At 46.7% G+C, this 26,090-nt stretch overlaps 1 protein-coding gene across 4 annotated transcripts in view; it reads left to right on the top strand.

The window, feature by feature from the left end:
• ADAMTS17 (ADAM metallopeptidase with thrombospondin type 1 motif 17) overlaps positions 1–26,090 on the top strand; it is a 385,992-nt gene that overhangs the window by 349,496 nt on the left and 10,406 nt on the right. For all 4 annotated transcript variants that reach the window (XM_047766837.1, XM_047766834.1, XM_047766835.1 and 1 more), the window contains 2 exons: positions 14,538–14,742; positions 19,026–19,178. In XM_047766837.1, the coding sequence (XP_047622793.1) occupies positions 14,538–14,742; positions 19,026–19,178 (358 nt within the window). The remainder of the gene's footprint in view (positions 1–14,537; positions 14,743–19,025; positions 19,179–26,090) is intronic.

Below are 26,090 nucleotides of genomic sequence, written 5' to 3'. Positions count from 1 at the left end.
CAAGACAATGTAGTAATGTCATAAAGAGAAATATAGAATAATCTAATATAACTGAGTGTTCAGAAATAAATTATCACACTTACTGTCAGTTAATTTTCAACAAGGCCCCCAAAAAATTCAGTGGAAAAAGAATAATCTTTTTATTAATGATGCTAAGACTCTGGTTGTCCATATGCAAAAAAAAAAAAAAAATAGGATCCCTAGCTAATACCATAGACAAAAATTAACTCAAAATGGATCAAAGACCTAAGTTTAAGCACTAAAGCTATAAAATTCTTTTATAGGCATAAATCTTCCTGAATAGATTAAATAAATTATTCCTTAGATGTGAAAGTAAAAGCACAAGCCGCAAAAGAAAAAAACTATACATTGTCAAAATTTAAAATTTGTGCCTCATAGTCATCATGAAAATGAAAAGATAATCCAGAGAAAAAAATATTCATAAATCATATATCTGATAAGGTAATTATATCTAGAATATGTTAAGAATTCTTAGAATGCAGTAAAAACAGAAATAATCCAGTTTAAAAATGGGCAAATCACCTGAATATCACATTTCTCAAATGAAGATGGTCATTAAGCACATAAGAAGACCATCGTCAACATCACCAGCCATCAGGGAGCTGGTGATGAAACTCAACCACAATGAAACTCAACAAATGATGTTGGGAAAACTAGCTATCGAAATACAAAAGAATGAAGTTAGAGCCTTACCTTCCACCTTATACAAAAATTAGTTCAAAATGGATCAAAGACCTAAATGTAAAAGTTAAAACTAAAACTCTTAGAAGACACGTGGCGGGGGCGGGGAACCTTCATGATACTGAATTTGGTAATGATTTCACAAAAAACACAGGCAACAAAAGGAAAAACAGATAAATTGGACTTCATTAAAATTTTTAAAATTTGTGCATCTAAGGACACTGTCGCAAAGTGAAAAGAAAACCCAAAGAATGGGAGAAAATATTTGCAAATCATATATTGGATAAAGGAGCCATATACAAGAATATATAAAGAACTCATACAACTAAATAACAAAAAGCACCCAATTAGGAGTAGGCAAATAGCATGTTCACTCATTTCTCAAGAAGATATGCACATAGCCAATAATCACATGAAAAACTGCTCAGTGTCACTAATTAGGAAAATGCCAATCAAATAATAATGGGGTAACCACTTCACCTCCATTAGGATAGTTATTATGAAAAAAGAGCAAATGTTGAGGATGTGGTGAAATTGGAACCCTTCTACTTTGTTGATTGGAATGTCAAATTGTACAGCCCTATGGGAAACAGTATGGCGGTTCCTCAAAAAATCAAACGCAGAATTACCATATGATCCAGCAATTTCACTTCTGGATATATACCCCAAAGAACTGACAGCAAAGTTTCAAACAGAGATTTGTACAACCATCTTCATAGCAACATCATTTCCAGAAGTCCAAAGGTGGAGGTAACACAGCTGTCTCTCTGGATGAATATGGATAAATGAAATGTGTTACATATATACAGTGGAATATTAGCTTTAAAAAGGAAGGAAATTCTAACACATGCTACAACACAGATGAGCTTGGAAAAACATTATGCTGGGTGAAATAAGCCAGACACAAAAGAACAAATATTTTATGATTCCACTTATATGAGGTACCTGGAGCAGTCAAAGTCATAGACAGAGAGTAGGATGATGGTTGCCAGGGGCTGCAGGGAGAGGGGAATAGGAATTGATTGTAGAATTCAGTTTGGGAAGGTGAAAATTGTGGGAGATAATGGTGAAGATTGTATAACAGTGTGAATGTACTTAATGCCACTGAACCATACAGTTAAAAGTGGTTAAAATGATAAATAATTTTGTATGTATTTTGCCACAGTAAAATGAAACTACAATGGGATACCATTTCACACCCACTGGGATGGCTATAATCAAAATGATAGATAATATAAAAAATGTATGAGGGTGTGGAGAATTTAGAACTTTATATACTACTGTTGAAATGCAAAATGGTGCAGCTGCTTTGGAAACAGTCTGACATTCCTCAAATTGTTGAATATAGAGTTAGCATATGATCCAGCAGTTCCACTCCTTGGTATATACCCAAAAGAAATGAGAACATAGATCCACACAAAAACTATACGCAGATGTTCATTGTAACATTATTCATAATAGCCAAGATGTGGAAATAACCCAAATGTCTATCAACTGATGAACGGATAAATAAATATGATGTGTCCATACAATGGAATATTTTTTGATAATAAAAAGAAACGGAGTTCCCCAATCACCTAACAATTGAGGATTCAGTGTTGTCACTGCTGTGGCTTGAGTTTGACCCCTGGCCTGGGAACTTCCGCATCCCATGGGTACAGCCAATGATGATGATGATGATGATGATGATGATGATAATAGGAGTTCCTGTCATGATTCCGTGGTTAATGAATCCGACTGGAACCATGAGGTTGCGGGTTCAATCCCTGGCCTTGCTCAGTGGGTTAAGGATCTGGCATTGCCATGAGCTGTGGTGTAGGTTGCAGACACAGCTTGGATCTGGTATTGCTGTGGCTGTGGTGTAGGCCGGTGGCTACAGCTCCGATTAGACCCCTAGCCTGGAAACCTCCATATGCGACAAGTGCAGCCCTAGAAAAGACAAAAAGACAAAAATAAGCAAATAGATAAACATAATAATAATAATAATGAAAAGGAATGAAGTACTGAGCCATACTACAACATGGATGAACCTTGGAAAGATTATGCTCCGTGAAAGAAGCCAGGCACAAAGAACCACATGTTATATGACTCCGTTTATGTGGACTGTCCAGAAGAGTCACATCTTAGAGACAAAAAGTGAGATTAGTGATTTCCTAGGGCTGGCAGGGATGAGAGGGGGCTGTACTGGGAGAGGAAGGGGGCTATATTGTGCAGGTTCTTTTCAAGGTATCAAAAATAGTCTGAAATTGATTGTGGTTGTGGTTTCACAACTTAGTATTTTGAATCGTACTCTTTGCATGGATGAATTGTATGGTGTATGAAGCATGTCTCAGTAGAGCTGTTAAAATGGTTCTTCCATTTACTGATGTATGGCCTTGGGTAAGCCACTTCACCTCCCTGTGCCTCGATTTCCTCACCTGTAGAATGGCTCTCCATCGCGTTGTTACAGAGATCAAATAAATTGAATTATGTTAAGTGTTGAGAACATCACCTGGCACATAGGAAGCACTCAGAAGGGTGAACTGGTGCAGTATCTAGAGAAATCATTCTTAACCCATTTTCCCTTAAACCGTATTTTGGCAAATTGTTGAAGTCTCCCCTCACTTCCTGCCTCCCTCCTTCCATTCTTTCCCTCCCTCCCTCCCTTTCTTCCTTCCTTCTTTCCCAGATCCTGACCCCAACACCCACCCTGATTTTCAGGGCCAGACTAACATCCTCAAGCAGAAATGCACACACACAGATGATGTATTCACTCCCCATCGTGTGCTCCAGGCTCCCATTTCCTCCTATAAAAAAAACAAATACATGAATAATATGACTTTTCAGGGAAATGTATATGAGAACTCATAACTCTCGAGTTTTAAATGAAGAAATGCTGAGTTGGAATTTCGTGTGCCACTGTAAAGCATCCCCTTGTCTCCTGGGAGAGCATCACAGCCCAGCTTGTGAAGTCCCGGCTGTGCCTCCCCCTGCCCCCTGAGCTCCCCCACCTTGCCCCCCGCTCCTTCCACAGGCATTTGCTCCATAAAAGCAGGCGCTTGTCTTCGAAGATTATAAATGGCACATATTAAAGGCGTGTTTTGATTGTTCTCATAACAGAGTTGCTGGCTCCAGTCTGCCCTGAGCCATGAGAGCAACTTTGGGGGACGTGAGACTCTGCCATGTGTCCACATGTTTGGAGGAAAAGGCCTGGTCCAGCTCCTGGCCAGCCAGCCTCTGCCTCGTCTCCCCAGTCCAGGCCTACAGAACACATGGCCCTGCAGCCTGGGTTCCCTGGGGAGGGCCTTGTCCTCCCCAGGAAGGCAGAGCTTGTGCTAGCATTCCCTTGGCTGGACCTTCTTCCGGGTAGACAGAGCCCTGCACTGGGGAGAGGGAAGATACTCCCATCTGTTGGGGCCTCCTTTGGGCATCCCCCAACCCCAGGGAGCCTTTACCTGCCATAAGCTCCACATCAAGTCCCCATGACTGTGTGGACTACTTGGGCCCCTGCTCTGTGGATGAGAGCCCAGATACTAAGAGGAAGGAAATAACTCACACCAAGTTATTGGACACTGTACTCAAAGGGGTTTCATCCTCCTCTTATCCAAATCATGCAAATGTATGGAAAATGAGAATAAAATTGAGATGAATTTGTTTTCCTTCTGAATGTCTACATAGACTGCCTGTTCCCAGAGGGCTTTATTTTTCTTTTCTTTCTTTCTTTTTTTTAAACTGAAGTATAGTAGTTACTTTACAATGTTGTCTTAATTTCAGGTTAGAGCAAAGTGATTCAGTTAAACATATACACAATCCATTCTTATTTAGATGATTTTCCCATATAGGTTAACAGAATATTGAGTGGCATTCCCTGAGCTATGCAGCAGGTCCTTGTTTTCAAGCTATCTTTATATATAGTAGTAGGTACATGGTAATCCCAGACTCTTATTTATAATCCCCCATACACACACACACCTTTCCCCTTTGGAAACCCTAAGTTTGTTTTCAAAGTCTGTGGATCTGTTTCTGTTTTGTGAATAAGTTCATTTGTCTTTTTTTTTTTTTTTTTTTTTAGGGCCTCATCCATGGCACATGGAGGTTCCCAGGCTAGGGATCTAATCGGAGCTACAGCTGCCAGCCTATGCCACAACCACAGCAATGCCAGATCCGAGTCACGTCTGTGACTTACACCACAGCTCACAGCAACGCCAGATCCTTAACCCACGGAGCAAGGCCAGGGATGGAACCCATAACCTCATAGTTCCTAGTCAGATTCGTTTCTGCTGCACCACGACAGGAACTCCAGTAAGTTCATTTGTGTCATATTTTGGATTCACATGTAAGTAATATCATGTTTGTATTTGTCTTTTTGTGTCTCACTTACTTCACTCAGTATGATAATCTCTAGGTCCATTCATGTTGCTGCAAATGACATTATTTTGTTCTTTTTATGGCTAAGTAGTATTCCATTTTGTGTGTGTGTGTGTGTGTGTGTGTGTGTGTGTGTGTGTGTGTGTATCACATATCACATCTTCTTTATCTATTCATCTGTCAGTAGACATTTAGGTTGCTTCCATGTCTTGGCTATTGTAGATAGTGCTACAGTGAACATAGGGATGCATGTATTTTCAAATTATACTTTTCTCTGAAATAGATGCCCAGGAGTGGGATTGCTGGATCACATGGTAGATCTAGTTTAGAAAGGAACCTCCATACTGTTTTTTATAGTGGTTGTACCAATTTACATTCCCACCAACAATGTAGGAGGGTTCCCTTTTCTCTGCACCCTTTCCAGTATTTATTGTTTGTAGACTTTTTGATAATATGTATTCTGACCCATGTGAAGTGATACTTCATTGTAGTTTTGATTTGCATTTCTCTAATAATTAGTGATACTGAGTATTTTTTCATGTGCTTTTTTGGCCGTCTGTCTTCTTTGGAGAAATGTCTATTTAGATCATTTTTTAATTTTTTTTATATTGAGCTGCATGAGATGTTTATGTATTTTGGAGATGAGATTAATCCCTTGTCAGTCACTTTGTTGCAAAGATTTTCTCCCATTCAGTGGGTTGTCTTTTTTTTTTTTTTTATGGTCACACCTTTAGCATATGGATGTTCCTGGGCTAGAGGCTGAATCAGAGCTGCAGCTGCAGGCCTACACCACAACCACAGCAACACTAGATCTGAGCCACATCTGCAGCCTGCACTGCAGCTTGCAGCAACATTGATCCTTAACCCACTGAGTGAGGCCAGGGATCAAACCTGCATCCTCATGGACACTATGTCAGGTTTTAACCCACTAAGCCACAACAGGAACACCCTTTCCTCTTTGCTTTTAACATTTTCTTCATCTTTAATTTTGTCAGTTTGATTACTATGTGTCTCAGTGTGTTCCTCCTTGGGTTGATCCTGTATAGTATTCTCTGCTTGTCCTAGATTTGGGTGACTATTTCCTTTCCCATGTTAGGGAAATCTTCAGCTATTCTTTATTCAAATATCTTCTCAGGCCTTTTCTCTCTTTCTTTGCTTTCCAGGACCCCTCTGATGTGAGTGTTGTTACATTTAACATTGTCCCAGAGGTCTCTTAAACTGTCCTCATTTCTTTTCATTCTTTTTTCCTTATTCTGTTCTGTGTCAGCGATTTCCACCAATCTGTCTTCCAGCTCACTTATTCATTCTTCTTCCTCACTTATTATGCTATTGATTCCTTCTAGTGTATTTTTCTTTCCATGTATTATATTTCATCTCTGTTTGCTTGTTCTCTAAATTGTCTAGCTCTTTGTTAAACATTTCTTATAGCTTCTCTCTTTGTGCCTTCATTCTTTTCCCAAGATTTGGATCATTACTTTCATTACTCTGAATTATTTTTTTAGGTAGATTGCCTATCTCCACTCCACTTAGTTGTTCTTCAGTGGTTTTGTCTTGTTCTTTCACCTGGAGCATATTCTCTATCATCTCATTTTATCTAACTTTCTGTGTTCGTGATCTCCATTCCTCAGGCTGCAGAATTGTAGCTCCTCTTGCTTCTTTTGTCTGCCCCCTGGTGGATGAGTTTGGTCTAGGAGCTTGTGGCAGGCTTCCTGGTGGGAGGGACTGGTGCCTGCCCACTGATGGGTATAGCTGGGTCTTGTCCCTCTGGTGCGCAAGGCCATGTGAAGAGGCATGTTTTAGAGGCAGCTCATCTGCTCATGAGTGGGGCTGTGTTCCCATCCTGTTCATTGTTCAGCCCAAGGTATCCCAGCACTGGAGCCTGCAGGCTGTTGTGTGGGGCCAGATCTCCTTTCCAAAATGGCAACCTCCAGGAGAACTCACACCAATGAATATCCTCTGGGGCCTCTGCCACCAGTATCCTTGCCACCATAGCAAGCTACAACTGACCCCCACCTCTCCAGGAGACCCTCTAAGACTTGCAGGTAGGTCTGGTCCATCCTCCTATGGAGTCACTGCTTTGCTCTGGGTCCCAATGCACATGAAACCTTGTGTGTTTCATGGAGTGAAAGAATGGAGTGTGTTTTCCCCAGTCCTGTGGAGCTCCTGCACTCAAACTCTACTAGTTTTCAAAGCCAAGTGATCTGGGGGTTCCTTCTCCCAATACCAGACCCCCAGGCTCCCGCCTGATGTGGGGCTTAAAACTCTCAATCCTGTGGGAGAGCCTTTGCAATATTATTATTTTACAATATGTGTGTCACCCTCCTGGAAGGTATGGGATTTGCTTATATCACAAAAGCACACTTCCTACTCTCTTGTGGTGGCTTCTTCTTTGTCTTTGGGTGTAGAACACCTTTTTTGATAGCTTCCAGTCTTTTTGTCAATGGCTGTTAAGCAGTTAGTTTTAATTTTGGTGTCTTCATGAGAGGAGGTGAGCTCAAGTCCTTCCACTCCAGCTTGTCTTTGAATCCCAGAGGGCTTTGAGAAATAACATTGCCTCTGAATAAAACAGATGCCTAGATTGAGAATAATATTTATAGCAATTATAATAGCTGATATTTATCAGGCCAATAGAGTGCCAGGCATGGGATGACCATGTGGCAGAATTCACATCCACTAATCCCCAAAAAGCCTGTGAGATTGGAACTAGAACCACCATTTTACAGAGGAGGGTACTGAGGCTTGAGTACTGACTTGTCCAAGGTCACACAGCTGGTGAATCACTAAAGATTCAAGTCCAGGCCCATCTACCCTTAGTGTCCTGAATGTGAGCTTCTGAGACTGAGACTGTCTGACTCCAGTAAGTGGGCACCTTTCAGAACTCTCAGAGCACTCTGATGAGATTGGTCAGGTTTTCCTTAGCCAGAGCATGATTGTATAAATTCAAAAAAGAAGCCCCTGGATTGGGGCACAGAGGACCTACCCAATTAGTAGTTGTTGGGCCTTGAACCAAGCTTACCAGGTCTCCAAGTTGTTTTCTCCATCCATGAAGCAAAACCAGGGGACTTTGAGTCTCTTTCCTCTGGGAATTCTGGTGGGTATAAAAGATGATGATGGGAAAGGACTGGGCACAAATGAGAGGGTTGCCGTGCCCACATTGGTGACCTAGGGCTGACCCACAGGAGAAATTGTGGACCTGTCCTTTCACCTTTCTCTAGGCAGAGGACAAATGAGAAGTGAGAGATTTGGTCTATTCACTTTCCAAATCAGACTGCCTGAATCTCCCTGGGCTACAATGAACAGGATCAGTCTTCAGGTCAGATTCTTTTTCAAGGTGCACTAAATTTTCTTGACATTTCATGGGCAGGCTCTCTCTGTCAGAGTACCAGGCCCTGTTTCTTTGGTTGGCCAACTTCACTTTGACCTTCAGGGCACAATTCAAGCTCCATTTCCTCCACAGTACTTATCACATAGTGAAAAAAATTGCCTGCTTCTATGTTTCCCACAAGGATCACACAGTTGACTGAGCTTTATGAAAGGGGGACACTGAGCTGAGTGTCTCAGATCTTGGTTCAGGACTAAGTGTGAAGTTGATACCTTAGTGTCTGGGGGACAGAGATGAGGTTGGACAAAGTAGCCATCCCAATAGCTGTTCTCATTTTAACCTACCCTCCACTTTCTGGAGCTTCCGAGCTCTTTCCCATTTTTTTTAATGCTGTACTATTTTACATGTAGCCTATTGGATGCTATGCTTGGAATTTGCCTGTCTCTATAAACAGATGTTCAGATCATCACATACAGGCATCTAGTTCTTACTTTGATTAATTTAGCTAATGCAAAGAACATTTATGGCACAGATTAGGTGCCCAACCAATGCCAGATCCTTCCTACTGATGGATTTTGGAGATGGATAAAGTTGACAGTAAACCCCATGGACAGACAACTTATTAGTTTGAACACTTATCCTGTTGAATACAACAGCTCATGCCATTTTTTTGGTGGCGGTGGTTGCTGTTGTTTTTACAGTTTGGAGTTGTTTAAAATAAATGACCCACCAGTATACTCTTTTTGCTCAAATTCATATTTGAGATTCACTTTATATTCAACATAAAATAACTGTGTAGGAAGAATGTGATCCTGAAGATGCTATTGTTTCTTAGTGACACTGGCACATTTTAGCAGGTTTCTTAAGATCTTAGGCTAGTTTAAATCTCAGGCAAATCAAGATTTGAATAGAAACTGAATTGTGAATATAAGATAAAATTTCTCAAAACTGTTAATCTGATGGATCTGTAGTAGGCAAAAGAATGACCCCAAAGGTGTCTACACCCTAATCCCTGGAACTCATGAAAATGTTAGGTTACATATCCAAGGGAAGTTAAGGTTGCAGATGAAAATAGGTTGTTGGGGGTCCCCCCAAAAAGATGTCACCAGAACCCAGGAGAGAGCCATGGAACAGACTCCTCAGAGCCCTCAGATGGAACTCCCCCTGTCAACACTGATTTTTTTTCTTACCATCTCCAGAACTATAAGCCGACAAATGTCTGTGGTATTGTTTTTTTTCTTTTTATGGCCGCATTTGTGGCATATGGAAGATCCTGGGCCAGGGATCAAATCAAAGCTGCCAACCCACACCACAGCCACAACAACACCAGATCCTTAACCCACTGAGCCAGACCAGGGATCGAACCCACGTCCTCACAGAGACAACGTTGGGTACTTAATTTGCTGTGCCACAGCGGGTATTCCCGGTTTCGGTTGTTTTAAGCCACCCAGCTTATGGTTCTTTTAGCAGCAGCTCTAACTAACTAATACAGGTCACTAACCAACTGACTTACAAATGGAGAGATTATGCTGGATTATCTGTGGGTCCAGTGTAATCACAAGGGTCCTTGAAAGCAGAAGAGGGAGGCAAAAGAGAAGGCTGACCTGATGCCTTGTGAGATCTCAGCCTAACTTTGCTGGCTTTGAAGATGGAGGGAGGCTAGGGAGTCAGGGCAACATCTAGAAGCTGGAAGAGGCAAGGACACAGAGTTGTCCTGGAGTCTCCGGAAGGAACCAGCCCTGCCAGCACCTTGATTGTAGCCTAGTGAGATCCATGTCAGACTTCAACTTCCAGAAATGTAAGATAATGAATCTGTATTGTTTTGAGCCATTACATTTATGGTAATTTGCTACAGCAGAAATAAACAAACAAAAAGAATACAGCATCTCAGTTAGTGACAGAGCTGCCCAAAATACAGTAGTTCCTCATCTGTGGGTCATGCATTCCAAGACCCCCAGTGGATGCTTGAAACCGAGGAGAGTACAGAACACTACAGATACTTCTATATACCGTGTGTTTCCTGTAGTATTGGGCAGGTAACCTATACAGCATGGATATGCTGGACAGAGGGATTGTTCATGTCCTAATGTGGACCAGTTGGGATGGTATGAGATTTCATCCCACTGTTCAGAACAGTATGCATTTGTTCTATGAATTGTTTGCTTCTGGAATTTTCCATTTAATGTTTTTGGACCATATTGACTATGAGTAACTGAAACTGCAGAAAGCAAAACCACACTAGGGATCATCGGCTGTACCTGGTTAGAATGATTGGACTTGAAGTATGTGTGAAGGAGCTGTGTCTGTGCCGGTTAGGAGAGGCCATCCTGACCCTGGAGGAGTGGGAAGGGCCTGGATTAGGGAAGTGTTAATGGTGGCTGCATCAAGAATTGGTTTTATTACTTTGAAGAATTGCTAACTCAAACTTGGCTGATAAGTGTCTCTGCTAAAGTTTTTAGAGGACACAAGTGAAAAAAAATCAGACTTGTATTGTAATGGTAATATTAATTGTACAGAACTGCAGTCCCTTCCCAAACTACTAGACCTGGGATCAGTGTGGCTTTAGTCTAATGTTCAAGTGCATAACATCATCCCACTGCCCTAGATGCATCTTCTGCAGCTATGGTCCTTCAGGAGAGTGATTTCTTTCAGCCACCAAAAGCAGAGTTTCTGGAAGGCCACTTTTTCTCTCTATACCTCACCAAGGTATTCTTGAAGTTCAGAAGCAAAAAAGGTCCAGCTGAAAAGTAGCTCTGATAGCCTTCAGTGTGTGCACTCGGGCCACAGAGCCCTCCTGTAAGCGGCTCATCACACGTTTCAGGCGGGATGGTCTGAGGTTTCTTCCAGAAAGAGGGGGAAGGATGCCTGGGTTCTTTTCCATTCTGTCATCCTGCTTCAAATTACAGCACACCAGAGGCAAAGGAGTGAAGACTGGGGAGGGCTGGCAGTCCCTCCCAGATCTGACCCCTATGGACCTGATTTTTCCGAGGGTGGGGTGGGGCTGGAGTTATTGCCGAAGCAGGCTTCTGTCAGCAGTTTCTGTCCCCCCAGGTGGCCTGAATGTGACCTCGGTGTGAATAGAGTCAGCACCCACATTCCCTAGAGCACTTGCTCTGGTTGTGTGGCCCAGAACGGAGATGCTGGCACCTCTGGCCCTTGGCACACACACCCAGGACAGTGACAGTCCCATGAGTATGACATAGATGTCCCACTTCCTGGTATCAGCTCTGGGAAGCATAGCAAACACAAAAGATAGGAGCAGGACTCTAAGCTCTTTTCACAGTTGGGGTCAGCACAGTAACATTAAATAGATCTCAACCTAAAACCTACATTTCTATTCACAGAGGCAATTATAGAAGGTCAGGACAAAGGAGATCTGCCTAAGAGTCAGTTCATAAGGGAGAAAATCAGAGTAGGCACTTAAAGAGGTACAATGTGGTTACTTTTAAAAAAGAAAATTTTGTTGTGCAGTTGGACAGCATTAATGAAAACAAGTCCCCACTTAAAGAGAAAAACCATCACATTCTCTCTTGCTACTTTCAGAACACATCCAGGCCAATCTGTCCTGGACAAGTCAGTCCATTTTAAGAATAGGAGTAACTGATTAGAGAATTACAGGGCATTGAGAATCTGCAAATTATTTCAGTCAAGAGAAGAGAAAACTTAAAAGGGAAACAAAGGAGCTATCTTCACATAGTCAAGAGGGTATTCACTGTCCTCCAAAGACCAGGACAGGGAGAAAGGGATAGAAATTGGTTCAATTCTCTCCGCGGTGGTTAGGCAATTGTCAGGTAGTGATAAGGGGCAGTGTCCTACTATCTGGAAGTCTCTATATCCTACCAGGAAATACAGAATAATGACAAGAAGTTATGTTATATGTGGCTTAGGTGCACCAGGCTCTCTGTCAGCAATTTGCAGGCAGTGTGTTACTTGTCCTCATACCCCAAGGCCAGCACTGTGTGTATCTCCTTCCCTGAAGAAAAAGCAAGGGATCTGATAAGAGGAAGCTCACTGGAGTTAGTCCCTGGGCCATGAAGGACAGAGTGGTGAGCTCTGCCAAGGGGACTGGAAATGCGTTCTAGACAAGGTGGCCTGAGCTTGCCCTGAGGGACGAGGAGGAACCATGTGGGGATGGAGGCAGGGGCCGGGTAGCTCCATCTTCTCAACATTTAGTCTGACACCCTCCACCACCCTCAGCTGCTGCAAGCCCCCCTTTCCTCCCACCTGGACCATCATGGTAGCCCTGCTCTCCATGCAGCGCCCCTAACCCTTATAGGCAGGTAGCTGTGTAGAACCAAGTGCCCTGGAAGGCAGGTCCTCCTCTCTCCAGATCTTCCAGGGCTGCATCTTATTCAAGCAAGAGCCACACAGCGAGCCAGGCCCTGCCTAACCTTGCCCTGCTGCCTCCCATGCTTGCTTGCCCTTGGCCCTGCCAGCATACTCCTCCAGCAGCGCCTTGGCCCCTGCCGTGCCCTTGTCCTGAGCATCTTCTCCCAGAGAACACAGGGCTCAGGCCTCATGTCCCTCCATATGCTGCCCAAATGTCAGGCTATCCTGCCACCTCAGATCAACTAGCGATCAGCCCTCACCTCCTCTCTTGTCTGCCCTGAGCCACTTTACTTTTCCCTAGGGCACCCACTACCATGCGTATTCTCTATGCACACAGGATATATAATATGTTATCTGTGCATACATTTCGGTATGTTCTATTCTGCTCTATATTGTTACCAGTATACTGTCTACCCCCCATTAGAAGAGTGAGTCTCAGGGGCAGAGTCTGTCTTGTTCATTGGCCCATCACCAGAACCAAGAACTGTGCCTGACACGAGGGATGCCCTCAGTGAGCGCACGGGGTGGGGATGGCTGGGTGCACAGGGAGGCTGGAACCAGCACCACCCAGCCCCCCTCCAAGGATCTGCCAGCAGGAAAACACCTCAGATATTCCTAAACAGTGGGACGGCCTCATCAGATCTGGTTTCAGGCTGGATTTAGGAGTGTGTGTGTGTGTGTGTTTCTCTTTAGGAAAGAACCTGTGGCATATGGAAGTTCCCAGGCTAGGGGTTGAATTGGAGCTGCAGCCACCAGCCTATGCCACAGCCACAGCTACCCCATATCCGAGTGGCAACACCAGATCCTTAACCCACTGAGCAAGGCCAGGGAACAAACCCTCATCCTCATGGATACTAGTCTGGTTCTTAACCCACTAAGCCACAATAGGATCTCTGGATTTAGGACTATTTTGACTCAGGTAGGAATGGAGTGATTATCAGAGCTGGCCAGCCATCCAGTCAGCACTGCTTTGTCATGTAGTGAGCTCTTGGGAGTGGGAGTAACTCAGGCTGAGTTAACTGAGACTCATCCAGGGACCAGAGCTGGAGAGAGAGTCTCTTAAAGGGCCTTCAAAGCCCCATTTGTGTCCTGAAAAATCACAGTTCCCAAATTGTCAAGCTTCTTTCCAACACCCTAAGGCCATCCAAGACCCAACAGAACTGGAATCCATGAAATATTAGGCAGGTAGGCAGTGTTTTAATTGATTTTAAACTCATGGCCTCCACTGCTTAGTCTTCCCAGGGCCCATATGTCACTTAAGAGTGACAGTCCCCACTCAGGAGGGCCCTCCACCCCTTGGAAAGGAGGGAGTCCTGGTGTGTTCAAGCTGGGACTGGGGTATCCTCGGTGAGAGCTGCACCAGTCAGCTTTCGTTCATGGTCCAAACAACCCCCCTTATCTCTAGCATACACCAGGGTCATTGCTACAGAGCTCAGCTGTCAGAGTGTTGCCTGCCACTGTTCTCACGGCAGAGGGCACGAAACAGAAAGAGTGAGAGACAAGCCACATTCTCACACTCAGCTTCTGCCAGATGTGACCAGCTTCATGACCACTCACACTCCATTGAGCAGCGTGCATCACAAGACAACAGGAGGGATACGAAGGGACAATAACTCAGTCTGCCATTGGGATGGGGTGGAGGCAGGGGCAGGGGGTGCAGGGAGATATCTGTGCTGAGTAGGCTATTGAATCACTCAACTCAGACCATTCTGACATTTTGCTCGGATATTCTGGAATTCTATCAGTTGCAAAGCTGAGTTTGTCTCCCTCTCTCTTGCAGCAGGCCCATGATTCCATGGCCCTTTGTTCTCTCACTGTTGTTTCTCTTTCTTGGCAGGTGGGTGGCAGGCCCATGGAGCCCCTGCTCAGCCACCTGTGAGAAAGGTATCCAGCATCGGGAAGTGACCTGCGTGTACCAGCTGCAGAACGGCACACACGTCGCCACTCGGCCCCTCTACTGCCCGGTCCCACGGCCATCGCCAGTGCAGAGCTGCGAAGGCCAGGACTGTCTGTCCATCTGGGAGGCGTCCGAGTGGTCACAGGTGAGTGGCATCGAGTGGTCACAGGTGGATGCCTGGGCTCTCACCAGGGCTGAGCCCACCATCAGGGCCTAATCCACCACCAGGGCCTTGGGGCCTTGTCCACAGGCCCTCCCCCATGGTACCTCTCCCTCCATGGCGCTCATGACACATCCCCACACAGCCCAGTCCTCGCCGGTCCCCAGGGCATCTCTAAGCTGTATTCTCACTCACATCTTAAATTCCATCTGCAATCTCAACATGGCCTGAAAAACATGGGTAATGTGTCTTTATAATGTACACGTTTTAGTGTTTTTGTGTTTGTTTTGTTTTGTTTTCGTTTTTGCTTTTGCTTTTTAGGACTACACCTGAGGCATATGGAAGCTCCCAGGCTAGGGGTCAAATCAGAGCTACAGCTGCCAGCCTACACCACAGCCACAGCAGTATTCAAGCTGTGTCTGCGACCTACACCACAGCTCATGGCAATGCCAGATCCCTAACCCACTGAGTGAGGCCAGGGATCAAATCCACATCCTCATGGATACTAGTCGGATTCGTTTCTGATGAGCTGCAATGGGAACTCCAATGTACATGTTCTTGGTAGTATATAGCACAGTACTGTTTGATATCATTTCCTAGGAAAAATTCTCATGTAAATATAGATGGATGGATGGATGGATAAGAAACAGGTAGGCAGGTAGGTAGGTGGAAACATAGGTAGCTGCAAGTTGGAACTGGGGTGTGGTCAGGCTGGAAAGGTGGTTTCAAAGGCTTCCTTCAACCCCTTGTCAGTCTATGTTGATTGCCAGAGGCAGCGGATGTTGGGAGCTACAGCTTTTAGTGCGTGAGTCAGAATTACAAATCTCCTGCCATAAAACATTTTGGAAAGAGGTCAATTAAGCCTTAAGTTTTAACTTTGAAGACTGATCCTGGAAATATCTTATCTTTGGTAATATCATCCTTGAAGGCTTTGCATTGAGTTTGCATTAATGATTGTGATTGTTTGGCTATAAAAAAAAAAAAAAAAAAAGAGCTGAATAAAGAGCAAGCTTGCCTGGTCCTCCATCAAACATGTTCTAGGAAAGTCAGAAAGGCTAAATCCAAGACGCTCTTCAGTGTGGAAAATATTTTTAAAGTTCCTTTTTATTGCCAAACAGTTGGAATTATTTTAAATAAGGAAGTATGAAGCCCATTTTTAATGAACGAAAAGTCTGCTCTTGGCTGCTCTAAAACTGAGTTTACTTTTTAGACAGATCTTGACATGTACCTGTTTAGAGACAAGAGTTTTCAGCCTACCCTTTGATATATTTTAGGAAAAGGAGAGAATTTAAATTTTTTTTGGATTTTTCTTTTCTCGACATGTACCTAGATTAATAAGTTGAATATTCAGTGGACTTTCAGGGAAGGGGATACTTGTTGGCGTGGGAGGGGCAGGTGTGCAGTTTTTCTCCCTTGCCATGAGCCTTAGGGCTCTGATCACCTGGCTCTTAATCCAAACAAGCTTTATTAATTTATTAATCAGATCCAAACCATGAATTTTCCACTTATGGGACTCTTTCTAAGCAGGAAAAAAAATGCCTCCAAACTAAAATAAACAAGCCTGACATAATCAATAATCATTAGAATATTGAAGAGCACAGTTCTGGAAAATATGAGCCAATGGGAACGGGATTTAGATAAATATTCCTGTATCTCTATTCCCGTGTCTGTGTGTTACCTGATCCTAATCCTGAAATAGTTCTGTATAACTTTAGCTCAGCCCAGCCTGGAGCAGAATGCTTCTTTCTAAACACTTCACTTGGAATCAAATCATTCTCCCATGAGATGCTCACAAAACTGGTATTCCTACCACTCCACCACACGCTGAAGCCCCTCTAACATTTCTTCTGGAAACAAGCAGGTTTCAGTTTCTCGTGGGAGAGTTTTTATTGATGAGCTGCCTCTGTTCAGCCAGCAGGGTGATCATTTTAGCACCTCCGCCCCAGCTTCTTCCCAAGTTCATTAGAATGAGAAACAAATCTTGAGACAAAGCAAAAGGCATTGATGCTCTCCTGTCCTTGACTGCTGTTCCCATCCCTGGGTCAGCAGACAAGAAAGAAGCTGACCATCGCCCACCAAGTTCCCTTCCGAGGCGACCCCAGCCTGCGGCACTGCCCTTGGTGAAGGCTGAAGGTTTCTAGCCAATGGGCTGCTGGTCAAAAAGGGCCAAGCCAGGGCTAGGTCAAGAACCAGGTTAAATATTGAGTGTTTGAAATGCAAGGAAAGAGACAAGGAGCACAGAGTAGAGAAAGGCCACCAAGAACTCAGGTGAGTAGGCCCCCAGTTGCAGGAGTCAGTGGTATGGGTGCTGGTGCCAAGGAGGAGCCTTTGAGGTATATTTGAGAATGGAGTTGATGGAGTGGTCTGAAAGCACTGCCACACAGAGAGTCAGAAATATGGCCCTTCAACACAGTAAGCCAGGGGTATGTGCAGCCGCCCTCTGGGCCCCAGCCATCCTGTTCAGGGAAGGCCTTGTGGCTGAAGCTTGCCAAGGACTGACCTATACCCAAGATCAGTACATGTGCTCTCCCAATTCCCCTCAGGTGATAACACAACCGGCTTGAAGCATCTGTATTTCTTCTCAAACAAATCATTATACGTTTGTCTCAAAAAAAAAAAAAAAAAAGAAGGATGGGACCTTCAGATGGAGAGCCAGGTCCAATACATAGGAAAAATAAAGCCAGATAACATTTTGAGAGAATTTTTAAAAATAAATATAAAGAATGACATTTGGAGTTCCCGTCGTGACACAGCAGAAATGAATCCAACTAGGAACCATGAGGTGGTGGGTTCAATCCCTGGCCTTGCTCAGGGAGTTAAGGATCTGGTGTTGTCATGAGCTGTGGTGTAGATCACAGATGCAGCTCGGATCCTGCGGCTGTGGCAGTGGCATAAGCTGGCAACTGTAGCTCCGATTTGACCCCTAGCCTGGGAACCTCCATATGCCGCAGGTATGGCCTAAAAAGCAAAAAAAAACAAACAAACAAAAAATGACATTTGTCCTTTGTGTGTATCTTTTCAGTGGACATGGTGGAACTTTTTTTTTTTTTTCTTCTTTTAATGGCTGCACCCGAAACCTATGGAAGTTCCTGGGCCAGGGATTGAATCCAAGCCACAGCCTCAAACTATGCTACAGCTGTGGTAATGCCGGCTCCCTTAACCCACTGCACCAGGGCCAGGGATTAAACCTGCACCTCTGCAGTGATCCGAACTCCTGCATGAGATTCTTAACCCACTGCACCACAAGGGGAACTCCCATAGTGGAACTTTTTAAAAGTTGAGTTTGTGGTACCTCCAGAAAATCACTGCTATCGCTTCCCAAAAGTATCACTATACTTTTGGTAAACCTGTATAAAAACAGAAGTTAGAGTTTGGGGGGCTCTGCTTGTGTGGCTAATGGACAGCCCCAGTGGGAGCTCTGGGACCCACTGGTTGTGAGGAAATCCCCCTCAGTGTCTCCTCAGCAGCCTGGCCCTCGTGTCTTTGCGTTTGTACATCCAGCCTTCAGCCCGCCATCTCTGCTTGCGTGGGGGGTTTGGACATCGGCACATGGCCAATGAGAGGGCAGGCTCCCTGCGTTCCCAGGCCATGTCACCTCTGCTTGCTGGCCAAGTCAGTCATGTCCTTCCAAGGTCATGGGTCCACTCTTCCTCGTGCTTTGTTTTGAGGTGGGGCAGCACTCACTCTTGCCAGCCAGCCACCATCCATCCCAGCCCAGAGACAATCCAGGCGTGCTCCCCAGGTCTGCCATGTTGATGCCCTGTCACCCCTATGTCTCTCATCATAGCTTCCTTGGATGTTGCTGCCTGAGGGTGTGGGAACCTGGACCTCTCAGACCCTACTCGGGTCCCCTCCCTATACCATCTCTTGCTGTGTTTCCCAGAAAGTAAAGAGCACAGGGGATGTCACCCTGTTCCTATTCTTGGCATTCACATTAAAACCATCATTGAAGTGCACTGCAGGGCTCACCAGCTGCCTTCGCTGAGAGTCAGCCGTGGCTTTGCTTTTCCATCTCTTCTTCCCTTCCCCCCACCACCACAAAGTGGCGCCTTTGCCCCAGGCTGGCCCAGGCAGAGCACACATACCTGGAGGCCACCTGGGATCATGCACAGAAGACACAAGAAGCTCAGGAGCTTTTAGAGGACAGAACCATAGCATCCTTATCCTTGCCTCCTCGGCACTGGGTTTGGTACTTGGTAGGCACGTCATAGATGTTGATGGGCTTAACCAGATTGCCCTGGATTCAGTTTCCAAATGGTGTCTTTCAGTGTTCTGCCAACTGCGGGAAAGGGACACGGAAACGAACTGTGACATGCACCAACTCACAAGGAAAATGCGATGCGTCCAGGAGACCAAGAGCCGAGGAGGCCTGCGAGGACTACTCCGGCTGCTACGAGTGGAAAACCGGGGGCTGGTCTAAGGTGAGTGCAGTGCATGTGGTGTGCTTCTATCCACCCTGGCAACACAGTGACTCAGGACACAGGGATTCTGCTCTCCCGTGGACCCCAATGTGACCTGGTGGTCCTAGTCTCTGCAAGCCATCCCACTTTCTCTCCCAGCTCGGGCACCTACCAGTGACTTCACAGTGTGCCTTCAGAAGGGCACTGAATGTCCCCAATGCAGGAAACGGGTGCTCTGGGTGCCAGTCTGTGATCCGAGTACATCCTGCATTGGGCTTGCTGTCCCCCACCCCCACCCCCAGCTATCAAGAGAGCCTCAGAAACGTGTGGGAGCCTGTCCACAGGCAGATGCAGTGGGGATGGTAGACAAACAGCCCTTTAGGACCCTTGGGTGAGGGCCTGGAGGATGCAGACAGGGCCTTTGGGCTGAGAGAGAGAACCAGCCATCTCCCAAAACCTGGGGGCAGGAGAGTTAAACAGGAAAGTAGAAGTTCTTTGCTAGTCAACTCTCCTTTTATTCATTCACCTGACATCCTTGACTGATACCTGAGGTTAAGTACCATTGCCATCTATGAGAAATGTCCAATAGGTCTTCTAGAGCCTTTTCCTAAACACTGTTCAATTTCTAAGTCTGATTTTATGATGAAAATTCCCAGCAAGAGCCTAGAGTGTGTTTGTTTCCTTTCGATCTCAGCAACTGGAAGCTCCCTAATTGCTTCTCTTGATATCCGCTCTCCAAGGCTGCAAACTGGTGGCCTCAGAGCCTCTGGTGTTGCCTGCCCTGTGCACTGTCTTAAACAGTCTGGAATTCATTGCTAGCATTTAAAGATGGGAAAGTTTCGCCTGGAAATCTGGCGACACAGCCTACATCCTCATGTGGCCTTTGCAACCTGGGGCCCAGCAGGGGTTGGCACATCTCCCCAGCCACTTTGCTCTTGAATTTACCTGCTGGACAGGCAGAGTAACATTGTCTGGACTCCACACATCCAGGTATGGATTAGAATAAGTCTGTCATTATAGCTGGGGAATTACAAGGGTCTTTGAGTCACATGCTCAATGCAGGCTGTCCGACCAAAGGGTGACTCCCGTGGTCACAAGTGTCCTTGGGCAGGAAACACAGGCGAGGAGGCGTCAGCTTGGGCCTGGGCTATACATACCTCAGGGTCTGGGGACCCAGCTTCGTTTCTTCTTTGAGGTGCCCCCTGGCACCAGCCCTCCCCTGCAGGGTCTTTAGAAGCTCAGAGAGGTTGTCCACCTGGGCCACACCTCTCTGGCTGAGTCCAAGTTTCTGAACCCCGATGCAGAGAATGTGGCTCTGAGCCCTACAGGTGGGCATTGCATCTATTTCTCCAGCCCAAATGTTCTGGTTTTGAGGACCAGGTGGACACTTTCATTTTCTTGAGTGCTGTGACCTTCTTGGTCCTGGGAGCAGCAGAACATCAAAGGACAAGTATGAATAGTACCAGAGGAGCACAGTACAGCACTTGGCCCCTCCTCAGCCGAGGTCATGGGCTCATGGTCCTGCAAACTCCCCACCCGACACACAGCCCACCGGGCCTGGTTTTCAGGAAAATAGAGGTTTAGCTGGCCTTCCTCTTCCTAGCCAGGCCATGAACATAGCACCTCCCAGCCCTGGGGGCAATGAGGTGTCGGAAGGCCACGGTGCCTGCTTTTTGCCACTGCCAGCTTGGTCGGCCATCCCAGGCAATAAGAACAGGAAACCCCAAGGGAATGTAGAGATCTGGGCAGCTGTCCAGGGCTGGCACCCAGTGGCATCCAATTAATGTGCATCTGGCTTTTGGGACAAGCACTGGGCCTAGACTAGTGCCAGCTGCTCCCCACACCCAGCAAGTCTAGCCAGAGCAAAGACCTGGGGCCAGCTCGTTCTTCCAGGCCAGGAACTGCAGGGACCCTGAGGACGCCTGTGTGTGTGTATACCGGGACTAAGGGTTGGTGGGGCTGGGGCACATTGCGTAGAACTGGACCGAGGCCTCCACTGCAACTGTTCGCCTCATCACTGGTCCCTTCCGCAGCTGCCATCACTGGGAGGGCTGGCGTGTACACATGCACACACACATGCACACACACATCAGTAGAGTTATAGAAATCTGCTCATTGCTTATCCCTGTGCCTGCTCTGAGGAGGTGGGGAGGATGTAGATCCTGTGGGGCCCTTGTCCTCACCTGGTGACCAGACAGTGGAAGTGGATTCCATGCAATGGATCTTCCCCTGACATTTTCACTTGTAATTCAGGCTGGATTTGCTTTCTGATTGATGTATTATTTTTGCTGTCCCCTTGTCATGCAATTGGGGTCAGTGCCCTTTTAAATCCATTGCTGTGGGTAACCCTCCTGTAACCAGCATTCAAGTCTCCCACAGGCCAGGCTTTGAAGGCAGCAAAAAAAGTTGCTCCAAAGGAAAGTAGAAATCTGAGGGCCATCAGATCATCCATGGGTCTGAAAGCTTTGGCGTCTTCCAAGCAATCTCCCGTCACTTGATCCCAAGGTGCTATTGAGAAAGATTAAGCCTGTCTCTAGAAAGGTGATGGATAGGCCATTCCAAGGACACACCACGGGTGCTGTCCTGCACTTCCAGAAGTGAGAAGGACCAATCACCCCTCTCGAGAAGGGGCCGGCACCCATCCCCTCCTTTAGCTGGGTGCGGAAGCCTGAAACAGCACCCAGAAACTTGGTCAGGCTCACCAAGAGGATTTGGAGCCCGTCCCCCCACCCCCAACCTCAGCAGATGGCTGAATCCTAACCAGGCTCCCATCCGAGAAACACCAGCTTCACATTCCCAACCCTGCCAAGGGCATTATTACTGCTCAGTTCTGTTTGGAAAATGTCCTGCAGCTGTCTGCCCTCCTGGGGTATTAGCTCTTTCCAGATCTGTATGAATCATTGTTTTCTCCCACTAGATGCTGGGCCCATGCTTTCAACCTGGGGTGGGGGGAAGGAGAGGGAAATGTGACTGGAACCGGGGGAGGAGGAAATTGCACCTCCTTATGGAATAGTGTGACTTTTGATCAAAAGTTGAGATGTTTCAGTTTCAAGACCAGAGGCATCAATCACCACTGAAATGATGGGATGTTTCTAATTAGAAACAAATTATTCCAGAGAGATGATAGTAGCTGGTAAAGAAAGCCATTGGCTCGCCGTCTTTAGAGTATGATGTTCCCTTCGAACGAAAAGATCAAAGTGGCCATGGACTTCCTGGTGCCAGTGGAGGTCCCCTGGAAGGGGGCTGGCCTGACTTGCAAGACCTGTCAGACCCTGTTGTGTCCCCACACCTGAGCCCCAGCATTTCCCGAGGCCTTTGGAGGTCCAGTGGAGCCATCGGCAAGTAGCTGTAGCTGCAGGGCCCTGGGAAAAAGCCAGGGAGGGCTTTTCACTCCTACACGGCTGTGTTGGCGCATTCCCAGGACAGCTGTGAGGCCGTCCTGTGTTGCGGGCACAGAGATGGGGGCTTGAGTTCCATGGCCTTAGAAATGAGCATACCCTGTGTCATGAGGGAGGCTTGTTCCAGAAAGCTCTTCAGCCCAGCAACACTGCTGAAGCCTGCACTGGCTTTGGTGAGGATCGACCCCTCCCTCAACCCTGCGAAGCTAGCCCAGGTGGGGCCCCCACTTGCTGTAGGCCTGCAGCCAAGTCACTGTGGTTTAACCAGCATTACCCTGAGCTCCTGTTCTGGGCCAACCTGTGCTGGGCCCTGGAGGTTCAAGAGTGGACAGTGACCCAGCCTAGATACAGACAGGCAGGGTGCTACGGACTAGGCCACATTGAATCCCACTGGGCAGGTATGAATGCGGTCCCAAATGGGAGTGATCATGGGAAGAGATGCTATTTTTCTTGGGGTCAGTGACAGTGGCCCTGACGTTCACCTGGGGCTTTAAAATTTACAAAGCACTTTCGCTCACTTTCTCTCATTTGACCCTATCCCCCTTTTACAGGTGAAAAAACTGAGGCTCAGAATGATGTAGCTTTTTTTTCAAGGTCACACAACTAGAAAAATGGCAGGGCTAGAAGCCTGGTCCCTGCTTTCTGGCACTTAACCTACCTTTCCTTCGGATACATAATAATGTCAGAGGCTTAGATTTCTAATTTGAAACAGGAAGGAGCTGAACTGTGCAGCTCTAAGCATCATAGGCATAAGCTGATTGTAAGAGCAAGTCTTGACCGACTCTCTCTCCAACCCAGCAATAAAAACCTGCTCTCGCAACGGCTTTGTATGTCATTTGCACTATAGTATTAATCTGTCATCTCTGTAGGGGAGCATGCACATTGTCTTCCCATATTTGTGAAATAAAAAGTTGAGTCCTTATTAAAAGAGACTTGGGCACCAAGGAGCAAACCTAAGAGGCACTAGGGACCCCAGGGCCTTTTCCTGGGATGTGCGAAGCCATGCGGTGCAGGCAGCCAGCACTCTGAGCGAAGACAGGATGATCATGTCTTCCATTCGGTATTAGTCTCAGGAGTGTGCGCAGCAGTGAAAAGAGGGTCATTAAACCTCAGGGCCTTTCTGGGAAGGGGCAGGAGGGAGAGGGAGCAGGTACCCCCTTGGTGTGGAGCACTTTGGGTAGGTAGACAGAGTCAGCCACTGGGTCACGGAGGTCGAGAAAAGTCCTGGGCCCACACCTGCTCAGCTGAGAGGAAAAAACTTGTTGTAGAGCAGTAGGGTCGCCGGAAACTGCCAGGAGAGGCTCCTGCCTAGAAGGGACCTAAGTGCAGTTGACCCTTGTACAGCGCAGGTCTGAACTGCACAGGTCCACTTATACACAGGGGTTTTTTTTGTTTATGGTTTTGTTTTTTGGTGTTTTTGTCTTTTAGGGCCGCACCTGCGGTATATGGAGGTTCTCAGGCTAGACATGCCCAGTGGGTGCTCATTTTTATCATCGTCGTCTTCACGCTCCTTATCCACTGTAGTTGCAGCTCTCTTATCTCCTATGAGAATCGCATTTCTTGTATAGGCTGTAAAATATTTATGTCTTAGGAGATGAACTCCTTGAATGTGGTTTGGACCCTATGAAGCAGCACATGCCCTGACCTGGGGCCCCCACGTGCTGACAGCCTGGCTCGGGGCAGGAGACAGTTCTGCAGCACTTGCTGGGCACCTAGGCTGTCCTTCTGTCACAGGGGTGGAGGGTCTTGCCAGCAGTCACCACCAATGAGCCAGGAAAGCTAAGTTACCAAAGCAGGAGTTACAGCTCCTGCCCAGGGTCAAGTGGTGAGGCAGTCCCCTCTGTGCTCCAGGCAGCCTCTGGAACCAGAATTAAGAGCTCCTGGGATCACCAGCCCTTCTGGTTCCGTAACTATAACATCCCAACCAGAACCTGTAGGTCACTAAGCTGCAAATTCACAGAGACTGAGAGAAACCTGAAGCTAACGTAAAAGATAGGAGGGAAAAACAGCTTGAAAGGGAGTATGCGTTGGAGGGGGAAGGTGTGTATGTGTGTCTCTAAGAAAGCATTTCCAGGAGTTCCCATTGTCGCTCAATGAGTGGGTTAAGAACCCGACTAGGATCCATGAGGATGCAGGTTCGATCCCTGGCCTCACTCAGTGGGTTAGGGATCCAGGGTTGCCACAAGCTGTGGTGTCTCTGATTCAACCCCTAGCCTGGGAACTTTCATATGCTGTGGGTGCAGCCCTGAAAAGAAAAAAGAAGAAGAAGAAGAAAGAAAGCATTTCCAGTTTCAAGGCTGGAATAAAGACTGTGAGGATTTTCATTATTGTTTAAACCTACTATTTCAGGTTTCAGCAGCTTCCTAAGTTTGCATGGCTCATGCCAAGTCTGGGGGCAGGGGAGGGGTGTATCTGTCAAAAATGCTTTTGCAGAACTTTAGACATTTCACTAGCCCAGGGCCTCTCAGTTACTATAAGGGAATTCTCCCCCCAGACTCTCGACGTCCTGCTGTGCTGCCCCGTCCTGCCCCTCCCCCTCCCTGAGGCCGGCTGGCCCCTCAGAGGATGGAGTGGGCAGAGTGTGCAGTGAAGGTTCATCTTGAACCTGGTCTGCTGCTCACTGCAGCATCTGTGCAGGGAGTTCCCAACCATCCTCCACTCAGTAGGAACCAGAGCTTGTGTGTGTATTAAACGTGCCTGTCGCGTTTTCCTCTTCCCCGAGATTTTTACAACTTCCTTTAGCTAATTCTCAAGCCATCCCTTTGGGATCTGGTGTCATTTATAGCGTGATTGTACAGCTGGGAGAAGTGATGAGGCGGGGGTCCAGGCCCTGGTGAAGCATGTCATCAGGATGGAGCGCCACGTGCTGACAGAGGCCAGGTCCCTCCCTGCCGTGGTGGACGGGGGTGTGTGGCCCTGGGAAGAGTCACAGGGACACTCTCAGCCTCACACTCAAGCGGTGCTGTGCCCCGCAGACACTGTTCCTGCCATGGGTGCACATTTACTCTGCACCTACTGTGTTCTGAGCACTGCCCTGGCCACAGCAGCTGTTGGCCACTCGTGGGAACGAGTTGAGTCCGGTGCCCAGCACCAGCAGGCAGGCAGCAGGTACTGCTGCCCCCCACCCCTCAACCATCATCACCACCCACAGAGTGGGAGGCAGGTCAGAGTGTGATGTGCAGCTGCAGAGGGGGCGTGCGGAGCTGCCCTTACTCCAGGCCGTCTGGCAGGGAGCTTTTCTGGCAGATTTATTACTGCTCTGTTTTTGTCCCGGTTTCCTGAGTCCCCAGGAGCCACATTAAATGTTAATGTCATGAGGGCTTGGAAAAAACTATCCAACCGTGACAGAGTGCTTCAAACAAGACCAGATCTGTTTGCTAGGATTTTAAAAGCCTGGAAAATGGTTTCGCAGTGATGCTTGGGGCTCATTCGGCATTATCAGGAGATGCTGTAGTCTCCTCACTGTTTAATGAAGGGGAGGCCAACAGAGGTGAGATTCCTCTTCTGTGCCTGTGTTACCCTTGATGTAACGAGC

The sequence above is a fragment of the Phacochoerus africanus genome, chromosome 2 (assembly GCF_016906955.1).
Source record: "Phacochoerus africanus isolate WHEZ1 chromosome 2, ROS_Pafr_v1, whole genome shotgun sequence".
NCBI lineage: Eukaryota > Metazoa > Chordata > Mammalia > Artiodactyla > Suidae > Phacochoerus > Phacochoerus africanus.
Note: the sequence above shows the minus strand (reverse complement) of the source record. Positions and strands in the feature narration are given on the sequence as shown.